The 22,195-nt window shown below is 45.0% G+C and overlaps 1 protein-coding gene across 1 annotated transcript; it reads left to right on the top strand.

The window, feature by feature from the left end:
- Window positions 1-562: 562 nt before the first annotated feature.
- Window positions 563-21,637, top strand: LOC115038186 (connector enhancer of kinase suppressor of ras 3-like). The gene is made up of 21 exons (XM_029497062.1): window positions 563-763; window positions 8,094-8,257; window positions 9,232-9,434; window positions 10,002-10,089; window positions 12,083-12,124; window positions 13,221-13,340; window positions 13,645-13,704; window positions 13,784-13,852; window positions 14,171-14,320; window positions 15,239-15,369; window positions 15,454-15,620; window positions 15,967-16,053; window positions 16,369-16,653; window positions 19,417-19,598; window positions 19,838-19,911; window positions 20,247-20,318; window positions 20,522-20,577; window positions 20,727-20,788; window positions 20,862-20,943; window positions 21,017-21,156; window positions 21,343-21,637. Exons 1-21 carry the CDS (start codon window positions 712-714, stop codon window positions 21,553-21,555), a joined length of 2,499 nt encoding a protein of 832 aa, XP_029352922.1. The 5' UTR covers window positions 563-711; the 3' UTR covers window positions 21,556-21,637.
- Window positions 21,638-22,195: the final 558 nt, after the last annotated feature.

Below are 22,195 nucleotides of genomic sequence, written 5' to 3'. Positions count from 1 at the left end.
AGGAAGTGGGCTGCTTTATCAACGTAAAAGTTAAATAAAAGGTACCACATCACTCTATAAACGTCACAAATCATCCAAAATTTCCTTTATTCGGACTGGTAAATTCACCTATTGTCCAACTTACACAGATCTGGGATTTACTTTAGAAAAGTGGCAGTATGAGTCAGTCATACAGAGTTCAGCCGATTTTAAAGTATAAATGGGGCAGTATATCAGAATCAGAATAATTTTATGGCCAGGTACATAGTAGGAGTTTGACTTCGGTGCTTCTTTCTTGGACACATTAAGATAAACATGCAGATATTATAGTTGTTTTTCAATCCAAGTATTTTTTTTAAATTATTTCTTTTAAATTTGAATTATTTTGATTAAAAAAACAAACAAAAAAAAAACAGTTACAGACCAACGTGAGAAAATTACACAACATGAATTTCCTCGGCGAACCCTGAAGGCAGCATCCAGATCCTCTCACGTGATTGGAGGAAGGCTGGTTGGAGGGGGCGTGGCCAGCCCGTCCCCGGCCCCACGCGCCGGCTGGGCTCGTGCCGCTCTCAAACTTTCCCTCACTCTCCTGCAGCGGACAGAAAGAAGCGGGCCGGCAGTCCGGCTTCTCCCGAACCGGTTAAAATGAGCCATTAACGGCGTCTTCTGGGCTTATTCGGGCCACTGAGGCGGACGGTGAAGAGGTTCGGAGTGCAGCCGGCCGGAGGCATGGAGCCGGTGAGCAGATGGAGCCCGCAACAAGTGGCCGAGTGGATGCGAGGTAAGGCTGCCAAATAGTGCGACCGCCGGTCCGTTAGCTGACCTGCTAATGCTGATGCTAATTATTATTTATCTGTTAAAACATCGAAAATATAAAATGTTAAGAAAAACCACCGTCTATCACCGTCAAACACAATTTCCTCGCGTTTTGCAGAAAATAACCCAATCGATTTGTTGAGAAGGAGAAATGAAAGGAAATCTAATTGTATTATCCATTCTTGGCTGAAATGAACACAGATCCGTGTTATTTCTAAGGACGTTGGACTTCTGTACTTGGTGCTGTACTCTGTTTTACATCACACTTTAAGACTTGTTGTCCACTTTTCAATCAGTCTTTTACTCAAAATAAATTGTGATTTGATTCAGTTGTTTTAAATCTGGTTGACATTCAAAACTTAACTTTTTTTATTTTTAACTCTTTAAAAATTGTCTAATCAGTTACACAGTGACACATTATCACAAAACCAGTTCAGTGTAACATCAAATCGGTTATTTTTATCTGTAGAAATGTGCTCTAACATAAAAATCATCTTCTGGCAAAGGAAGCCAACATTTTAAAATGTTTGGGCTTGAACAGCCATACAAGAAGAATCTGGAACAATTGAATAATTAAAACACAAATGGCCCGGTCCTTGTCAGTCACTCACAATCAGCCCAGCTTTCCGCCTGGTTGCTTGCTCTTTGGCCTGAAACTGTATGAAATGATGGTCCAGCTTAATCAGGCCTGTACTGTTGGTGTTGACTCAGTAACAGACTGTCTGATAAAGATCACCACTGTGGTTTTTTTGTTTTGTTTTTTTTACCCGTCATCTTTGTATGTACGGTTGCACAGATCCTCAAAAACAAAGAAAAAGAAAAGATGATCACATTCAGGAAGTGTTCATATTTATTACAGCACATCATTAAACAATAAAGACATTGACAATTTACAATTCAGCCCATAATGCTGGTTGAATAAAGATTGTTATTTAATTCCCAGGAAGTTTGGATAAGCTGTTGCAGCAGCAGGAAGAGAAGTGTGTTGTGGTGCAGTGTGTGAAGCTACTGTTTGTCTCTTTTGGGATAATTATTGTTTTTACATTTTAACATTTGAGATTTGAGCTTTCCACATCTCACTTTGCTTTTGGCACGTAGAAGTAAATCATTGAAAAATGGCTTCTGAGTGCTTCATGCATCCAGAGACACTGAGCACGAGGCCCAATTTGCCCCTCGAGCTGCTCTGGGTTGAATTCACTGTTGTGAGAAAGTGAGTGTCCATTCAACCATGCTCAATTGTGTATCCATACACATGTCATTTAGCAGAACAGACAATGCAGTAGCTGAGTGCATAAAGGCCAAGATAACTGGGGCTCTTCACAAAGGTCGACCTCCCGCCGTGTGGAAGGTCAGAAGGTCACTGTGATACTCCACTGTGGCGGCGGGGCCGTTACAACACATCTGGCTTTTGTTCTGTATGAAAAGAAAGACAAGCACCCTGGGTCAGTCACATGTTGCTGATTTATGTTGTGGCTCTATTAAGATATTTTGTCAACCACAAGCTCTGCATTGTATCACAGATCAGCTGTTTTAGTCAGAGGCAAGATAAGAGTTTAGATGTAAAAAGAAAAATGATGGACAGACAAAGGCATAATGCTGCAGAATTCAGGTTTAATTTAAGTTTACTTTTTTAACAAAATCTGTCATTGATCCAAATCCTGCTGGTGTGTTTACACTGTAACTACAGACTGGATTGCTGCCTCAAGCTGTAAGCAGTCAGGGTGTGTGTTTGTCTGTGTGTGTCTTTTAATCGCCTCGTATGGTTTCAGCAACAGGTTCTTTTCACGGGAGGTTTAGTCAGTCGTGTTAAAATCCTTTTGTTTGATCTGGAGTTGTTTCCCACAGGCTGGCTTTCACTGAGCCTCTCCAGCTGGCCACAAACACCACAAACATCCAGAAAATCCAAGAATTATCCTGGACTTTCTCTAGTTGTTGGTTTATTCGGGGTGTTTGGAGATATACCCCAGGGAGGCAGTTAGCGACTTCCTTTGACTCTTTAGGGAAGTTGGTATTTGTCAACTTTGTAAAACTGCTGCTGCAGGAAAAGACTTGTACCAGCCGTTTTGGAGAAGCCTTTAAAAATCCTGTGTTTTACAGCTACAGTTGCAAAGACCACCAAGTCAGTTCACTCTAGAAGGTTCAGGGTTCAAACCCCATTTTGACCCGGCCTTCCGTGTGTCCTTGGGTACCTGGACTATAAAGTGGACTGCAGACTTGTCCACGGTGTTCTACACCCTGACCCAGCGTCTGCTGGGATCGGCTCCAGTACTATGGTGGTTTTAGCTTCAAAGAATAAGTCAACACTACAGAAATAAGTGAGAAAGTCACTGTGGATAAAACATTTCTGTAAATTTTCTGTCCTTGTCAGATTTTTGTCCAAATGGATCACGATGTAGCTGTCAGATCAGTGAGCCTCTCTGTGACTGAACCACGAGGCCGGCTCTAATCAGCCCTGCGTTAACAAAGACTGATCACACAGCTGGAGCTCGCAGGTGAACACATACATCAGCCTGTTGAGACAAACCCACATACCGCCCTGCCAGTCCGGCAGGTGCAACCGCACACGACAACGCCAACGATGACAGGTCGGTTACAGGAGGCTGGAAAAACAAAGTGACACATCCAGTTCCCTTTATGAAGGGATGGGAAGACGCAGAGCAAACACACAAACAGGTTGACTGACCTTGTGGTGAGGCTACCGTTGGATTGTTGAGTGGCCATTGAGATAAATAAAATGATTTTTATTATATTATTTGTCAATATTAGCTTATCACAGTGAAGAAGTACATAAGATGTTAAAATCAGATTGTGTTCCCGTTTCGGCGGGGTGACCCTCCAGTTCCTCTCTTCTGATGTGATTCAGCCAAAATAAACTAGTTTAATCTTTGAACATGGCGGAGAGCCGTGGCGAGTGGCCAGAGCTCTGTGTCATCCCGCTTTCAATTTTATCACAGACCTTCCTGCTGGGTCAATTTTGGTGGTGAAGGAAAGGGTTGATGGTTGGAATCCCAACAGGCATGTTAAAGGTAAAAGTTTCAGTCTGATGGTTGGGCAGATCTGTAAGCCCCGTCTGCCCTCACCTTTCTGACCTCGGTCTTTTTTTTAACCGTTCGTTCCTCAAACCAATGATCCGGTGTTGGTTTCCGACTTCACCTAGGCCATGCTAAGATTGGTCATCTGTGTACCAATGGAGGATTTGTCACATAACTATTTATGGCATTTATTGTGTAAACCTCTCCAAACTCCCACTCCCCAACAGGGTGAGCTTACTGAGGAGTGACGAGTGCTCATGAAATCACCACTTTCACCCCGTATTGGTAACGATTGTCCTGTGAGGTGATGTCACAGTCCTCAGTCTCCTGCCCAGCGTTTGTCTTATCAGTGGAAGTGAGTTGGATGGTGAATCGGAGGAAATGGTCCTATTCCCTCCACTGAGCGCCTCTTCCTGCTTTTTCACCACCATTTGTGAGTTCAGGAGTGAAAATGCTGAGCTGCACGTAGAGCTGAATTAATAGATGAATCTGTCGACAGAGAATCAAACAGTTAATGTGGCCTCAGCTGTGAGGATTTCTGTTATGCTTTTATGTGTTTCAATGATTGATGGAACAAGTACACATTGAAGACCTTTTCAATAGGTCGTAGGAGAGCAGTTTTTGAGTTGCTGAACTATCAGAAGCTTCAATGGTTCAGATCAGTGTAGTTAACGTGCTGTAACTACAGCAGGTTGGTGTCAGCATTTTTCTTTAATTGAAGGTTTAGATCACTAACCCTTCACCAGTGTCCTGCTGTTACTGGTTAGACTGGACAGCTTCAGGTCTGTGCTCTGGGAGAGCAGCTCTGTCTGAACTCCAACAATTCCTGTTTTAGTTTTCTAACAGTGCTGAGCACAAATCTGCACAGCCCTCAAGGAAATCCTTTTTCCTCTTGAATAGAGTTTGTTCATCGAGTGCCCCCCCCCACCCTCACTGCCTTGTACCATTGAGATGGTGTGTGTGTGGAGAATCAGGGTTGGATTGAGGCCTAGTGAAACTATGAATAGCCTCACTGCTCTTTTGCCACTTTTCCTCTGGGCTCCCCACCCTCGTCCTGTTGTGATGGAGGTGTGGTAAATGTTCCTTTTGTTGCCTCCAGCTGGGAGTGATAGGTCCGAACTCCGTCTTTATGCTTCAGCAGCACAACACGTGCCATTTGTTGTGAGGACAAACCCCTCCTTAAACCAACAGCAACAAATTGGCCTACACATACTCTGTTCGTTTAAAAAAAAAAAAAAGAAGTATAAACTAAATGTGTAACCACTAAAACCAGCCTTTCTCAAAACATCTCAACACGTTTCCATGTTAGTTTTCCACACAAACCTGCCACAAAACTACTGAAGAAGGAGAATTGGGATGTTTGAGGGGAAGTTTTATTTTAGTGGATAAAGAAAGAGGTTGAGAAACAAAGACCTAGACAACCAAATAATAAAATGCAGTAATTGACAGTAAGATATGTAGAGGTTGGTGAAGATTATACGAACCCCCCCACCCCACCCCAGTGGGAGTCATAAGTCTGTGTAAAACAAGGCTGAACGTCCTGTTTGTTTTGATAAATGTTTGTGAGAAATGATTAACCGGACTGTTTATGAGCAGCTGGAGTTTCACCTGCTCTTTTTACTGACGTCCTCACGTGTTGGACTGGAGCCCGATGAGCTGACCCACTTCTTCTTCATCATCATCCTGTCAGGACAGCAGTTTAAAGATGACCACATCAACAAAGCATTTTTGAGTTTCTACAGGTGAAAAGAAGCAAACCCAATCCCTGCAGCCAACAGATCGTTCTTCAAATATTGCTCAGTACACAGAGACTTTCTCACCAGGGCCTGATTGACAGGAGGCCGGGAGCCCACAGTCGTCTGCAAACAGGCATGAAGACATTAACTTCTGTCACATCCGTGACTAAAGTACACTGTGGAAACTGGGCCCCGCTCAGAAAACCTCCATTTCTGCAGGTTCTTTTAAAGTCCTGCAGTGAAACACTGATTTTATGTTCTCCTCAGTATTATCAAGAAAAGCTCAGTGGGAAAGTTGAGCTGGTTAAGAGTGGTCAGTCTGCAACGTGCCTTTGAATTTACTGTGTCAACAAACGGGCTGGTTTCAAAGAGGTCTACAGGAGCAAAGATTAAAACGCACAGATACGAGCCGCTGTGTTGGCGACCTCACCTGATTAGATTAAGATTAGTGGGAGAAAAGAAAAGGTTGGGAATAATTCTGCTGAATGTCAGACTGGTTCATCAATGAGAAAATGACAGTTTAATGATGCTTTGATTGTGATTGTGTTCATTTTAGATTCACATTCAGGCTTTGCAATTTTTTTTTCCTTATGAAGTTCTCATTTTTGAAAATGTCTCCACATATTCATGCTGCTTGAGAAGTAGTTTTTCAGGCGGCTGGTCCTTCTCCATCTCCGTCTCCAAGAATTTGGACTGAATGCCAAAACCTCAAATGTCTTAACTGTCATGTAAATTAACGACGTGTCATCTTTTATTTCTCATGAGAACATTGGATCCAGCGCTGGCTGCTGGCACTGCACCAGGCTCATAGGATGGATTCAGCGTCATGCTGCTGGGATCACTGATTACATTCCTGAGCAAAATATTCTTTTGACGTCTGTAAACTTGCACCGGATCAGTTTGATCCCACCGGCCTGCGCTGAAGGAAACATCCCATGTAAACTCTAAAAGCAGGAGCTCAGACTGCGAAGCCGGTGCCGTTCTTGCATTAGCAGGTGATCTGGCTGTTGCGTGACATTTAACCAACCCTGCTGTGCAGCGGAGAGATTATCGGCCTCCTCGGGTGTCAGTAACGTGATCCAGGCTGTCGCCAACACATTCCTGCTGACCACAAACTCTCACCAACCGCCAGCCAACTTTGACAAATGGTGAACGTAGTCCTCTCTAAAATGGGTTAGTCTTCACCACCAGACCACCCGGCATGGGGGGGTGAGTTATGGAAGGTGTCTTTCTAGGAGGAGGACCTGTTTTCAGACTGTCACAAATTTGTTGTGGCAGCTCATCTAAAGCAGAAACCAAAACCAACTAGTATGGAACTGAAGTGCTGTCAATATTAAAACAATGTTTTGTAAAGAGAAAGACATGGAACATTTAATGTGTCCCCAAAAGGGTTCAAACTAAATGTCCCAAAATCACTTCTTCAAAGGAGTCTTTTGAACTTAATGAAGTTAAGTGTTGTTGTTGGAGGAGTTGGATGGTGAAAGGTGTCACATCAGCGGTCAGTTAAGGAGGAATGTTCCCTCCTGTGAGAGCGACTGCCAGCCATCTGTCTGAACTCAAACGGGAGTCGGAGTTTCTGCGTGCCGTTTAATGACCAGTTGTTTTCTTCTCCCCTGTTCACACCAGCTCGGGCATTTTGTTGGCCAGTTGCTGATCCAACTTGAGCTCCACAGAATCTGCCATTTGGTGGACGCTCGTGATCAAAGCCTTTGTCAAGCCGATTTTTATTTTATTTTTAGTTTGAGCAGGCGGTTGCGTTGCTGCAATTCTTCACTCAATCATAACAAATGGAAGCTACACAACTGGATGTCTGATGCCTTTGCAGTATTTCCCAGTTTTGTGATAACTTTTTAATACACAGAAGGATAATTTGACAGTTTCACATTCTTGTCAGCCTTTTCCAGACGAACCCTGACACACATCCTGGACTCTCTGAGCGTTAGTTAATGCTCCTCTTTTGATCGAGCGGTACAACTCTTTTATCTCGTCTCCTGCTGCTGTCCTTCACTGAAAGGTCAGAGGTCAAATTTCAGGGTCGGGGCAGAGAGTGGTGCCGCTGAAGGAGGCGGTATCTCACTGGTGGTTACACAGGGTCAGTGGGGGGGGTTTAAAGTAATTCAAGGTCTTCTTATTTGTTGTAAACTTCAAATAAAAATCAGGTCTTTCTCACATCACCTCCATTTTTACAGGAATCAAACAGTCCTGCAGGATTCTGTAGGAGATACATGGCTTCAGATCATATGTTGTCCCATCTCCACCCTGCTGATCCTCAGCTGAGCATTCAGGTCAGGGTGAGCTGTGGGGCCGTCACTTTGATGCATCAGCAGGGAAAGTCAATAAGTCTGTGTTGACTCTGTCAGACCTGAATGGATCATAACAGAGGCCACTTTCACTGAAACTCAGCTGACGATGCTCACTTTTCTCCCATAAAAGTGTTTTATATAAATATTTTCCACTGCCAACAAAGCCCAAAATAACCTGAGGTGAGCACACAGATCCTCCTCTGAGTCTCTGGTCTGTCCCTCAGGTCTGGATGACGGCCTGCAGCAGTACGTCCCGTTCTTCCAGCAGCAGCAGGTGGACGGGGAGAAGCTGCTCAGGATGTCCCACCAGGAGCTGCTGTCGCTCGGCGTGTCCAGGGTCGGACACCAGGAGCTGGTGCTGGAGGCCGTGGATCTGCTCTGCGCTCTGGTTAGTGAGCTGCCACTGCAGGATAAGATAAATCTACCTTTTTATTAAGAATATAAATGTAGGAAAACTATAAAAATACAAAGTTCCAGTTTCTGACCTCATCTAACTGTGAACAGAGACATTTCTTTAAACCAATGAGCCCGTTGTCTGAAACAGTGAACGTGTCGAGGCCCTCACTCAGCTGTTTATGAGCTCTGTCTGTCACAGTGAAAAGGAGGATTTACTGCTGGAGCTGGACTCAATAGAAGCCAGCAGCAGTTTAAATGGAGGCCGACACTGAGCTGTCACCACTGACAAACAGTGAGGATAAAAGGGCGCCACTGAACCGTCACCAACCCCTCCCCCCACAGTCGTTTCATCTGAGGGCGAAAACGTGTTAATGTCTGATTGGAATTACCTCGTGGGCATGACGAAGATGAACTTCAGAGCAGCTCTCCTGGACAGAAGGTCCCTCACTGAGTGTCTGTGGATCTGAATCTGATAGAGGAGAGAGTGTAAATCAAAAAGGCTGACAGCTGGTTCATGTTCAGGGTCTCTCTCTCGTTCTCTCTCGACCTGAATTGCAGGCCGTGTGACTCGTGGATATTTTTTGCTGCTCAGAGCTGACTTTACTGCTCCCTGGTGTGGAGCAGGAAACAGATGTGCCCTATCTCACCTGTCAGGAAGACGCCCCCCCACCCCCCCCCCCCCCCCTTCCCTTGAGAGACACACACACACACACACACACACACACACACACACAATACACAGTGTGCAGCTGAGGAAAGTTTGTTCCAGTAGCTTCCGTTGGCCATCAGGGGATCGGTTTCCATCAGAGACACTTTCTCTGCGCTGACCTTCACTATGTAAACACCTCAGGTTTATAATGCGAGTTACAGGAACTCCCATCATCCCTTTCTGTCACATGGAGGTTTGTGGCTCCGTCTGTTCGCTTTTGTGTCTGAACCTTTTTATTTCTTTCACATCTGCAACAGAACTATGGCGTGGAGTCTGACCATCTGAAGACTCTGGTGGGCAAGATGAGAGCGGCGCATCACAGCCTGAATGCCGCCGTGTCGCAGCGCAGGAAGAACCCCGCCTACCACAACAAAAACTCCAATCAGCCCTCCAACGAGTTCCTGACCGCTGTGGTGGAGTTGATCGGAGCTGCCAAGAGTCTGCTGGCCTGGCTGGACAGGTAGGCAGACACACCTTCAGCACAAGGTGATGAAGTCACCACTGACCACTGAGCCTCCCATGTGTCGTCTCTTTGTTGTTATGCTCTAATTGAGTCTGTATTGAATGTAAGACAGTAAATGACGGGGATGGAGTGAGGGCAGGCGGATGAGTTTTGTGCTGTGAAAGGCCTGAGGGCGGTTTCTGTTTGACAAGGTGTGTTATAGAAAAACAAAGATGAACTCTCAGATGCTCACTCATCAGAGCCGCTGCTTGTTAACATGCGTGGCGTCTGTCAGCTAATGTCAGGATAATAGCTTGTATCGGCTTGAAGAACATTCCTGCCTCGTTGCAGCTGCCACACTGAAGTACATCACACACCTGACAGACGTAAACTCACCTCAGATCGGTTCGACCTGCAGCTGCTGATCATGTGGAAGTCAGTTCAGGTCAGATCCAGTTCTGCTGGGTTAGGGTCAATAAAAAGCTGAGGAGGCAACAAGAAGTCTGAATATTGCTTTAACGGTACTTTTGGGAAGCATTAAATCAACGTTTCAAGTCAGTCACAGGACATGTTGTCTCTGCACAGGACTCCCCTGACGAGCGCCAACGACTTCACTTCCACCAAGAGCAGAATCATCCAGCTGTGTCTGGAGCTCACCTCCACCGTGCAGAAGGTCAGTGTCCCTCAGAAAACGTCTGGATACTCTGTGAAGCTTCTGTTGGTGGAAACAAGCCAAACGCTCTCCTGTCACGACCTCCAACTGTTTATTTCTCCAGCTTTAATGATGACGCATCAGATAACTGTGTTTACATGAACAACTCCTTTTGGTAGAGACTCTTTGAGATAATACTCCTTTAATCTTTACTTTTTCTGTTTAAATCCAAATAAAATTTTTGCACATTTATCTCTCTTATGGATATGAAGACGCTGGAGAACAGTCAGATATGGGACCTTTTAATGTTCAGTCGTCTCCCGTGGCTGACACGTATGTACATGCAAACACAGGCTGAAGCTGCTGTGGAAAAGAAAACATCATGTAGATGTGGATGTGTTGAGCGAAGCTGTGAATGAGATGCGGTCAGACACGTGTACAGAAAACATGAGATGCTCTGAAAGCTCAAATACTTGATAATGTCAAAAGTCTTCTCAGGCCTGATGCTGCTAATTAAACCTCACGATGAGAGAATCATCTCTGATCCTCTGAAACGGGACAAAAGGGTGGTGTTATTTTATATTTTCAATTCATCCTCAATCACAGTCTTGTTTTATTTAGGATGTTTATTGTCTTTGACACTGACCCCAGTGGACTCAAAAAGCAAACACACATACAACAGTCACATTCCAGTCCAGTAAAAATGTCCAATAAGGGGAGCCAGAATATGCAGCTTGGTGCTTTAAATTAGACCCACAAATCAAATCAGATAAACTCTTTATGAAATTATTTAGACCCAACAGATCCCCCATAAGCCAGCACTTGGCAACAGTGGCAAGGAGACTTCTGTCCTGTCTTCTGTATGTTTGACATAAATCTCAGTCTTTCCAGGAGGAGAGTGTTTGCAGTTGATCCCAACCACAAATCAATCAATCAAATTAGTTTCTTTGAAAACACCATTCCAAAGACACAGCCTCCTTTTTCCCATTTTCAGTGGCAGTAAGTTGCTCTCAGCAGAGAATCACTGGAGGAAACAGGAGGACTTATTGGGGGTCTGATTTTTTTCAGCAGCAGATTCATCTACATCTGGTTCTGTTATGAGAGCTTGAAGAGTTTTCTTCAGCAGAGCGTTGAGGCGTCACCTCGACGCTCTGTCATGCAATCATCCCATCAGCCTGTTATTCCACCGACCGCAGAGGGAGGAATCCTCCTGGTGTCTGTGAGGCGTTTGGTCCCTCCCTCTGGTTTCTCGCTCTGCTGTGGGATGTCATTTCTCAAATATTTGTTTTCCTTCTGATTGCTTTCTCGCACTTTTTTTTTTTCCTCTCCCATCCATCTCAACACATCCAGTTTGTTTCTGTACGTTGATATGATGTTGGCTCGTCTTAATTGTCTGCTTCTGTTCTGCCGGTCCTTGTTTTTAAGCAAAGCTGCAGTTTATCTGCGCTGATTGGCTGTAGAGAGGACATTCAGCCACAGATATATCTTCTTATGGGTATTAAAACGTTAAGAAGTAAACTAATGTTGACCAATAAATATACAATCTGGACATTTTAAAGGTTGTATGAGCCTTCTATAATATTTAGACTTGTTAATATTTGTGTTATATTTGAAGAATCAGTTTCAGAGCAGAATCTGATCCTGCGTTTTTTGTTTGTTTTTTTAACTCTGGAGCTCAGATTTATTACAAGGAAGTCCTGAAGACTCTGTGGGCGACTCATGTGACAACACCGAGTTTTCTCATGTGAATTCCTCCTTTTCATGCATAATTTGCTGTGGTCAGACTTTTGTCAGCTCTTTCTGCTTGTTGTCGTTTCCCTCTTCGGAATAAAAGAACAAAAATATGTCTGTGGTAAATGTAGAACCTAATGAATAAAAACTTAAATAGTTTATCTAAAAGTAAAACTATTGGTTTGAAACAAGAGTCTCCTGTTTTCACAGACAGAACGTCTGTCATACAATGTTTGGATGGTGTTATCGTCAGTCATCAGTCAGTGTGTCTCTGTGATTACAGGACTGTACTGTTTATGAGATGGAGGAGAAGATTCTGGAAGTGGTGAGCCCCCCCCCCCCCACACACACACACACAGTTAGTCAACACATTTCCTATTTGCCAATCTTTACTGGGTGTCCCATGGTGTTTTGTGTGTGTTTATTCAGCTCAGGAACATCCTCTTCCTGTTGAGTGTCCTGGTTTCCCCTCATACCTTTCCCGCCCCACCGTCAGTTTGTCATGTTACCTCATCACCTCGGGGTTTTAGTTCAGTTGCTCTAACTAGACATACCATTTGTTTTATTTTGCCGGAGACTTGAAACCTCTGTGATAATCTGCTGACCGGTATGAGCTGGTTTAAATTGTCATGAGTCGATTGGTCAACAGCACTTTAATTACTTTTAGTCAAAGCCTTCAGTGTTTTTAGCACCACGTCTGACCTGTCCAGTCAAAAACACAGCTAACATCGACGCCCTTCAGAGAAAATAAAAAAGGGATGAAACTGACCGAACTGTCAGACTCAGTAAGGTTCCTGGTTTACTTGTAATTTCCTGCTCGCGTTCATTTTCCTGATCAGTCTTCCTGGTTCCCAAGACTCTGCAGAGTGCAACCTGCTCCAGGCGCCGCCGTCTAGTCAGAATAATGCTGGTATAAGACGCCGTGTGGCCCCCTGGGCTCCTGGAGGATCCTCATCCAACTGAAACATCAGCACTGCTGCGATCTGAGCTTACGCTGACGCTGATTCTTTTCAGTCGCCATTTTCTTTTACTTCAGAGGTCAAAGGTCAGATGGCCTTAGTGCTGTCAGGTTGTAATTCAGCATTCAAGACTGCTTTAATGCTTCTATAACTAATGAAAAAAAGAACAGTGTCATTAAAGCAGAAGAAGAATTGCATAATATGAAGAGAGCAGGAAAATTGAAATTCCTGTGAAGCAGTCTGTCGCCCCGAGGCTGTGAAACCAGCAGAGTTTTAACGCAAACAACAGAACCGTTGACTTTTCATAGGTGTGCTTCAGGTCACGTCGTATTTCACACAGCGGCAAAACATTAAAATGTGAGGAAATCGGTCCACAATACCACCAACAGTTCATCAATTAATAGAATAGACTCACCGATCGAATGTGCGAATGAAACATTGACCCTGTTCTTGTTTTTTCAGTCACGAGCTCTAAATGGCATCTGTGAGAAGACGGTCCAGGTGACCTTTGACCCCTCCAAGAGTGAGATGGCCTGTCTAGAAGAGGTTCACATCACCAACATCAAGCCTGGAGAAGGCCTGGTGAGCTCAGATCCCTCTGGTCCACACTGAGAACCAACACACAGACTCAGAAGTTATTTATGATTAGTAATCAATGCCAACATCAATCAATATATATTACATCATTTGAGCTCAAACTACAACTACAAACGCATCTGTCCAATGCAGAAAATATCAGAAGTTCTGTAAAAAGAAAAACAACACAACTAACGGGTATTTTCCTGCAGCGCTGTGAACCACACAGCAGGTTTAAAAAGGAAGACCAACGGGGAATTAGAGAAGCCCAGACAGTCTCATCTGTAAGTGTGTCTGTTTCATTTCCCAGGGGATTTACATCAAATCCACCTACGACGGCCTTCACGTCATCACAGGGACAACAGAGAACGTGAGTGAGCTGATGCTTCTTCATCACGAAAAGCTAAATCTGCCTCCAGTCTTAAACTCTGTCTGTGTGTCCTGTTCAGTCTCCTGCAGATAAAACCAAAAGGATTCACGCTGGAGACGAAGTCATTCAGGTCAACAGACAGACCGTGGTGAGTTCAATGTTCAAAGGAAGAGTTTGACTTTTTTCCAAATGTGCTCATATATGTTCATACCAAACTTTAGATATCATGTCTGCAGGGCAAATACACAAAAAGAGCTAGATTAGTTTTACATGTTAAACACGTTGAAACAGTTAGCTCCAGCAAAGATAAAAATAATCCGGCTAACGGCACATCTAGCTGTAAACCTTCACATCTCATTTCTCTTCTAAAGCTACTTTTGCGTTTCTCTACTTCGGGGTTGGTTTTATTATTTAATGGAGAAAGTGTAAATCTAAATTGAGGCTTTCTGCTCTGTGATTGGTCCAGGTGGGCTGGCAGCTGAAGCACCTGGTGGAGAAGTTGCGTGCTGAGACAGGAAGCGTCGCCCTGATGGTGAAGAAGAGGCCGTCCGGAGTCTCTGGAGCCTTCGCACCTGCTCCTCTGAAGAACCTGCGCTGGAGGCCGCCGCTCGTTCAGGTAACTGGAGGTTGTGATGTGACCTGGTGTCTGATTTTTACAGATAAATTAAATTGTGTCATTAGTATAAAAAAGACAAAGCAGCTTTTATAGAAAGGTTCAGTCCAGTCTGCAGAAATAAAAGATTAAAAGTGACTGTCAGGTTTTAGTCACAGAGCAGGAACCTTCCAGTCTGCTCCTTCTCTGAGGTGTGTGGGTGAACAATGGATCCCTTCTTCCATTTCCTGAGAAAAGAGAGATAGGAAACCCTCGAAACATCAGCCTCCATTGATGGAAGATGACTCATATGTTACTTCACAGTGTGACACACACACACACAGAGGCTTTGTGTTGAAGGAGGTCCAGGATGTGTGTGTTCGGGGCAGATAGGCTCCTTACAGGGTCCTCTACAGTCTCTAATCTGGGCTATCAAAACACATCTGAAGCCGCTGCGTCTGTGCGTCATCGTCACTCCCGTTTAGTTCAAAGGTCATCGGCTCCCACATCTCCACTGTGCTCATACCAAACCGCCGCGCCCCCCCCAGTGGATGTTAGATGGTTAGATAGTGCATGTGGTCAGGACAGTGGTCAGTAAAGTCACTGTGGGCTTTCAGGTTTTTTTGGAAAAAAGATTAACTCGTGATGTGTCAGAGGAAACTTGACCTGACCTTTTAATCAGGAGACGTTTTCTCCAGCATCTTAAATTCCTTCAGACGAATCAGAAAAGGAACTGAAAGTATTTCCTGTTTATGGAGAAGAGGAAGGAAAGAGAAGAGCTTAGTTTGCTGTTTCTCTTCTCGAGCTGGAACATCTTGGTGTTTTCTAAAACAATGAGCGCCTCCTGCTGCTGCTCGCCGTGTCATACCGTACATATAACAACAATTAGGCGTCGTTAAAACGGACCAATGAAATCACAGATGTCCCTCTTCTTCTTGTCAGACCTCTCAGGGAGCTCCAGGTCTCTACAGAACTCCACAGCCTGAAACCTCAGACGCTCCGGGGAAGAGAGGAAAAACCACCATCTTGGATTTGTACATCCCTCCTCCCCCCACAGCGCCGTACGTCCCGCTGTGAGTAGCTGAGTCCGTCGTGGTGAACGTGCTGAAGGACGTGATGTTTTATTTCCTGCTTCCTGAAAGTATTCCTCTCTGCAGAGACGGGAACGTGAACACGTCTTCAGGTGTGAAAATGAGGCACAGGTCTCCAACCTCGCATCTGGACTCGGACACACGACGGCGCTACACTGTCACAGATGACAACAGGAAGTCTGTTGGCCCCCCACCGGTCCCCGTCTGCCTGCGGCAGCGCCCCTCCACCCGCTGTGAGTGTAGTCACAATTCACTAACACTTAACTTAAATTTTCCTCAGATAACTTCACCTCAATCCAACTTCAAACTGATGAAATGCGCACATAATTTATAATATCCCTCAACAATTAGAGCGAGTTTCTGAGTCTGACTGACTGAACGAGACCAGACGGGGATGTTTTCCATTAGAAACAAAGATCCTGTGACCTGAATGATGTCAAGTGACTCCACATGTTCAGTCCCACAGGCAGACACTGCTCTGATTCAGCTTCTTAAAGCAAAACTTAATGTGAGCTCCAACTTCATCATCAGGATGACTGAAGCTCAAAGAACAATACTGATGAATGTTCATGTGTGCAGGTAAACCCCGACCTGTGTCCATGCCGGCGGAGGCGTTTTCAGGCGTGTCTGACTCCTCCTCCAGGTCCAGAGCACCAGGAAGAAAAGGTGAGCACCTGCAGCGAGGCGAGCTACGTGCTCTGAATTTTTACCTGGTCGATCATTAACCCTGAGAGCTGCTGCTGCATCGAGCGAGCTGATTCAGGGACGCTGAGTGTGTGTTCACAGATAACAGCCTGTTAATGGCTCTTTAAGTCAGAGCAGTTAAATAAAGAAAGCTGACCCTGGAGCTGTGGCATGAACACGATGTAAATATGATATGGAACAGTCGGCCACACCTCAGAGCAACAATCATTTGGAACAATTAGAATTATTCACTTCACTTAGTTTTCCTTTAACTTCCCCGCCGTGTGTCCCAAACAGGGCAGGACGTTCTCCACAGATACCTGAGCAACGAGGGCATCAGCACCATCACAGAGGAGGAGCTGTGCTTCCCTCTGCCGTACCGAGGACACCCCTCTGTCCGCGGCGTCGACCACATCAGAGGCAGCCAGTGCTTCATCAACGCCGACCTGCACAACAGCGCCACCATCCCTTACCAGGAGGCCGTGTCCAAAAAGGCTGCGTCCTCAAGCTCTGCCGCCGTCACCAAACAGTCCACGTCGCTGCTCGGCAGCTGGCTGGCTCGTCTCCGGCTGCTCAGCCACTGACCGAGACGAAAACGTGCTTCAGATCACGTGGCTCTTCTTTTCTTCGAGTTAAAGGTTGACCAGGGTCCCGTCGGTGCTGAGGGGTGCTGTGACATCACTGCTGGGTGGGGTCGGAGGTGAAACGGGCCTAAGACTTGGATCCAGAAACTCCGACTTTTCAGCTTTTAAAGATTTTTTTGATGTGACATTCCCGTCAGAGCTGAATCAGCCTGCAGTGGACTTGGTTTTAGAGCTGCATCGGCCAGCTCATGAAACTAATCAAACTTCACACAGGACATCCCAAACCTGCTGACAACGAAGCTGGATTTTTGTTTTCAGCAGATTTGCCTTTTTCTTATTGAAGTCAAAGATTTGATGTGGAGCGTCAAAGGTTAAAAATGGTCACACCTTTTCCGTCAGTGCCTCTGTAGTCTGGACAAACAGCTTGTAAATAGCTTGAAGCTTGTAAAGTTTGTGTTTATTTCATCGGTGCCATCTGACTAAAGTGTCGATGAAACTATCGTACCAAAGTGCCACACTGTAAAATATGTTAACAGACACAAACCAACCTGCTTATAGCAGAGCAGTTAAAGGTTAATGTAAAATGAGAACATTAATAAAATGTTGTTGCTTTAATTTTCATTTTAAAGATTAGAATGTTATACAAATAATCAGCTGACTGTCGGAGGTGTTTGCTGCTGTTGTTCGACAGCCTGCAGATGTTCTGATGCAGGTCTGTTGGAAGCTGCTTAAAAATTCAGGTAAAACCAATTCAGGATTTCAGGTGTGAATTACCCAGAAAATGATTAAATCCAGAGAATTATGGGATATGAAGTGAAGTCCTCACATCCTGTAGTTCCCGTGGCGATAAAGTTTAGTAGTTTCACTTTGAGATGAGTCATCTCAGTTTATTGATGTTCAGGATGATGTCTTAACTCAGTCAGGTTTCATTCCTCCTGTTTAAATCTGAATTGATCCAAACAGCGACGCCTCTCTGATGTGTGTAGCTTCTCAAAAATATAAAAATAAAGTGCAATTTTCTTCTGAATCTTTCCAACTTCAGCTTCTTTCTGTTGAGTCTTTTAGTTGTTTTGTTTTTTTCTGCATGAACAAGAGAAAGCTACTTTAAACTGACCTCAATGTTAGAATGATTATCATTAAAGAGGGCCATCTAGTGAGGGAATGTTGATTCTACACTGAAGGAAGGACCTTTAAACCTCTTCACTTTATTATTCATCACTTTTGACATCTATAATAAAATTATAATAATTTATTTGCTACCTTTTTAAAGCTGAAGAACACAAATGAGAGCAGGACAGAAATGAACTTCAGTGCACCAACAGGGAGCCGATACTAAACATACACACCGTTTAATGAGCAAAAAATAAAATTCTGCTCTTAAACATGGCTGCAATTGGTCCACAATCAATAAGCTGATTTTAGAAACATTTAAAACTTTATTAAAGTTGAAGCAGACTGGACTCTCATCAGCAGTTTTCATCATCTTTAGGGAACCCGGCTGGAGTCCAGCTGGCCAAAATGAATCCTCCAGACAAAAACACCAATCAGCTGGTGGATGGAGGTGAATCAGCGTCATCGTCAGGTTTAAAGATGAACCTCCACAGAATGAAGTCCAGACTTTAATCTGGTCTAGTCCGCCTGTGCGCTCAGAATCCAGACCACCCAAACCTTTACAGACCTGGTTCTGCTGAGAACGTTAAAGGAAAGACTTTTTAAAAGCAAGAAAACTGGCAGCAGGTCAACAAAACAAAGACCCCAGAACAGCACGCATCCTTTATTGAGATGGAAACCAACAGTAAGTTTCAGAGAAACAGAATTATGGTGAAGAACATGTGAAACAGGAAGGATGCTGTGCAGTCGATGTGGCCACTTTTCGCCTGCGAGTGTGATTCTGACTGTGTGGGCTTGTTCTATCTTTTTCTCACAGATGAGGTGAAGTTCCTCCTGCTTTAGTTTCACTGAGCGTCAGTTTGCTGCAGACACGTTCAGCTGCTGGACCTCCGGACTGAAGGTAAGACCCTCCAAAGACACTTTAATGTGTTTGCTCTGAAGAGAACCAAGAAAAAGGTCGTTCGGGCCAACAAGGTCAGTTCCCAGCAGCCTAGTTTGTGTTGTGTTGCAGGTTCGGCTGTCAGGAGAGATTTAAAAAACATTTACATGAAGGCTGAACCGGATCAGACCAGAATCTGGGCCTTCCTCCGATCATCAGTCAGCCTTATTCTGTGGAGGTCCTGCTGCTTCATGCTGGAGCCTGATCAGGTGGTTTTGATGCTGGGAGAAAGTCCCAGACCAGGTCCAGAACTCACCCAGAGGACTGCCTGTTAGACTTCAGGAAGCGGCTCAGAGTTCTGACACAGAAAGAGGAAACGAGTCATTTATCTATAAATAATCAGAAGTCAGAAGTGTTTGAATGTCTGGAAGAGTCGAAGCATCGAGTGTAAAATACATTTAAATACAGTGAAGAGCAGCAGGCAGGGCCGGTGAGTTCCCATGATGCTCTGCAGGTTTGGTGCTTTTGCAGGTCAGAATTTTGTCCATCATGTAGCAAACTGGCTGAATCAGCAGTTCCTGTTTGCAGACATCTTTTTGTACAAAGTTTGAATGTGATGAGAACATTCAGGAAGTCACACTGAATCTTACAGGTGTCTGTCTATGGCTTCAAATCATGACTCAGAAAATATCTGATTTCTGTTTTGATTTGTTCTGGATGCAGTTTTTAGCAGACAAGTTCTAAAGTACCCCTTTGACCTTTGACTTTCAGTGACCCCCCCCGGTTACTCAGCCATGAGTCGGCGGCGCATTTCAGTGAAGGAGCTGGGCATGGTGGACTGTCAGGGCTGGCTGCTCCGCAGGAAGGACGGCCGGAGCTTCCTGGGAAGTAAATGGAAGAGGTACTGGTTCGTCCTGCAGAAGAACTTCCTGTACTGGTACACTGACAAGATGGTGAGTAACAACATATTTGAACTTCTCCAGTGTTTTATTTTGAAGGCTTAAAAGGACCTTTAAACAATGTAAATGTCATAAAAACTTCATAACCCCCTCATGAGGCGTTTAGGGTCGCTGCAGTTGGCTCTGAATTCTCCGGTCTCAGTGATACTGAAGTCAAAGCCAGCTGCAGCTGAGTGAGATGAAGCCAGGTTAGCTTCAGTCTGAGACGGCGTCCTCTCTGTTTTTGTCTTCAGGACGAGAAAGCTGAAGGATTCATCAACCTGTCGGGCTTCACCATCCAACAGGCCAAAGACTGCAGGAGGAAACAGTATGGCCTGTTTTCGTAACCCCCCTCCCCCCAACCTCAGTCTAGAAGTTCTCATGACGGTGGATTCTCAGAAGAAAAAAAAAAAAACACAAACCACAGTGCTTTTTTTAGCCTGTGGTCACTGAACGCCTCGTGCAGTGTGACTGAAGTGTGACTAACATTAACTTCTTTAAAATCTGTAAACATCCATCAGATCGTTTGATCGACCTGATCAGGCTTTAAGCCCCGCCCACCCAGACTTGGCATCTTCTGTGTTGTTTGTTAGCTGACAGTGTTCCCATGATGCACCTGTTGCCAACCTGTGCTGCTCTTTAAGTGGTCTTGTGTCGTTCCAGCGCCATCACAGCTGCCCATCCGCTCGTTGTGACCCTTCTGGTCGCTGCAGAAAGTTTTGTGGAGATGAACAAGTCAGTGTAATCTTTTTTATTGTGTGATTTTGGTACTTTTTACGTTGTGACATTAAATGAACCCATTTCTGTGGCGGGTCACTGAGGTTCGTCCTCGTGGGAGCAGGAACGTCAACCTCAAGATGTTTAACTCTTTGAAACAAAAAGAGAAAATAAATGTTGTGTTGCGTTGTCGCAGCAGTGAACAGACTCATGTTTTGCAGGTGGATCAGGAAACTGTCCGAAGCTGTGGAGCTTTGTGGGACCGTCGACGCTGCAGGTCTTTTTCTGTCTTCCTTCCCTTTTCAAACTTCTCCTCTTTATTTATACTGAATCTACATTTCTCTGCATCACTCCTTCCTTTAGTTGGTTCCTTCCTCCCTCCTTCCCTTGGTGACAGTTGTGTGTTCATGTTGTTGTCGTGTGCAGAGTGCTACAGCGAGGCCAGCGATCAGGACGAGTCCGAACAGCAAACGGCAGAATTTGAGAATGTGAGTTTGAAAAAGGTCAGAAAGGTTGAAAGTGAAGTTCTCCTCAGCCTGTAAAACCTTCTGTGGCTCTCAGGGAGATGTTCTCAGCGAGCCCAGCCCTCCATCTGCAGACAGAGCGCCGTCCGTCCCTCAGATCTGTGTTGGCGACGTCCACGGTAAACACCTGAACCTCAGCTGGTGTCTCTGGCTGCTGCTTCCACCTGCTGACCTTTTCTCTTCTGTCTCCAGAGAAGGACGAGCTGGTGAACCTGTCTCCGATGCGACGGTCCAGCCGCAGGGACTTCATGGCGTCGTTCATCAGACGATGTCAGAACGACAAAGTCAACGAGAAGGTTCACCATCTCAGGATCCTCAAGAGCACATTGAAGGTGAGTGTGAACTTCCTGTCTGGGGCTGAACCAACGAGAACAGCTGAGGGGGGATCGGGGAACCAAAATAAACCTGCAAACTAGAGACTGAGACCATAAACTGAGGAGGAGGAGGGACATCTTCCCATAGACTTCAATATAAACTGAGCCCAGGTCTGATCAGTGTGGATCTCAACTCTCTGTCAGGCAAAGGAGGCAGCGCTGATGGCGGTGGAGCAGATCCTGAAGGACACGCCTCTCACGCCGTCCCGTTACAGGAAGTGGAGACAGTCCAACCAGCTGCTGCTGCAGGAGATCAGCCAGCAGAGCCAGGCGGCGGCAGCAGGGGGCGCCACCTGCAGACGGGGTTGCTGGTTCCAATCCCTCACTGATGAAATGGACTCGGCTCCTGCTCTTTAACGTTCTGATCCTGGATGATGGAACCTGTTGTGTGTGAACTTTTGTGTCTTGTTTTGTGTTGCAGTAAAAATGTCAGATTTGACCTTTGTGTCACAATACTGGACTTTATAACCAGCGATGTTGTGAAGTTGCAGAACATATTGAGAGCGGCACGGTGGCTCAGTGGTCAGTTAACCGCTGAGGCATCAGATCGATTTCATGTTTATTTAGCAGTGAACTACGAAGGAAGCTCAGCAGAGCCGGACTTTCTTTGGTCAGCTGGCTCCAACCAGAGATAACGAGCATCCCGTTGATGGTTATCAGCTGGATTTGTCGGCCCAGGCTTTCCTCAGCAGGTCTGTGAGTTCACATAAAAAGGGCCTTTAGGCATCATTTGACGTCATTTCTGCAGAATGATTGTCCGATTACGTGCCGCAGGAGCAGATTATGATAATAATATATCTTTAATTTCCTCCCTCAATGTCTCACAATGAAGGATACATGGAAATCACTTAGATAAGGGGCAAATCAAAGTGAGATTCATTTGATTTGTCTTATTTGTGATAAAGTCCTAGCTAATTGGTGTTCTATCAGTTGTAGTGCCAGCAGTGCAAACCTGGACCAAGAACAAGAATATCATCCAAAGTGGTTTGTATTCATC

The sequence above is a fragment of the Echeneis naucrates genome, chromosome 24, assembly GCF_900963305.1.
Source record: "Echeneis naucrates chromosome 24, fEcheNa1.1, whole genome shotgun sequence".
In the NCBI taxonomy this organism is placed as follows: domain Eukaryota; kingdom Metazoa; phylum Chordata; class Actinopteri; order Carangiformes; family Echeneidae; genus Echeneis; species Echeneis naucrates.
The sequence above is the reverse complement of the archived record's forward strand: the minus strand, read 5'-3'. Positions and strand labels throughout refer to the sequence as shown.

What these genes read in the sequence shown, in the direction of transcription:
- LOC115038186 (XM_029497062.1), top strand. Translation starts at nt 712, where the DNA reads ATGGAGCCGGTGAGCAGATGGAGCCCGCAACAAGTGGCCGAGTGGATG. An exon ending in AGGTCAACAGACAGACCGTG is followed by an intron (nt 13,853 to 14,170) that starts GTGAGTTCAATG and finishes TGATTGGTCCAG; the next exon opens with GTGGGCTGGCAGCTGAAGCA. An exon ending in CAGAGCACCAGGAAGAAAAG is followed by an intron (nt 16,054 to 16,368) that starts GTGAGCACCTGC and finishes TGTCCCAAACAG; the next exon opens with GGCAGGACGTTCTCCACAGA.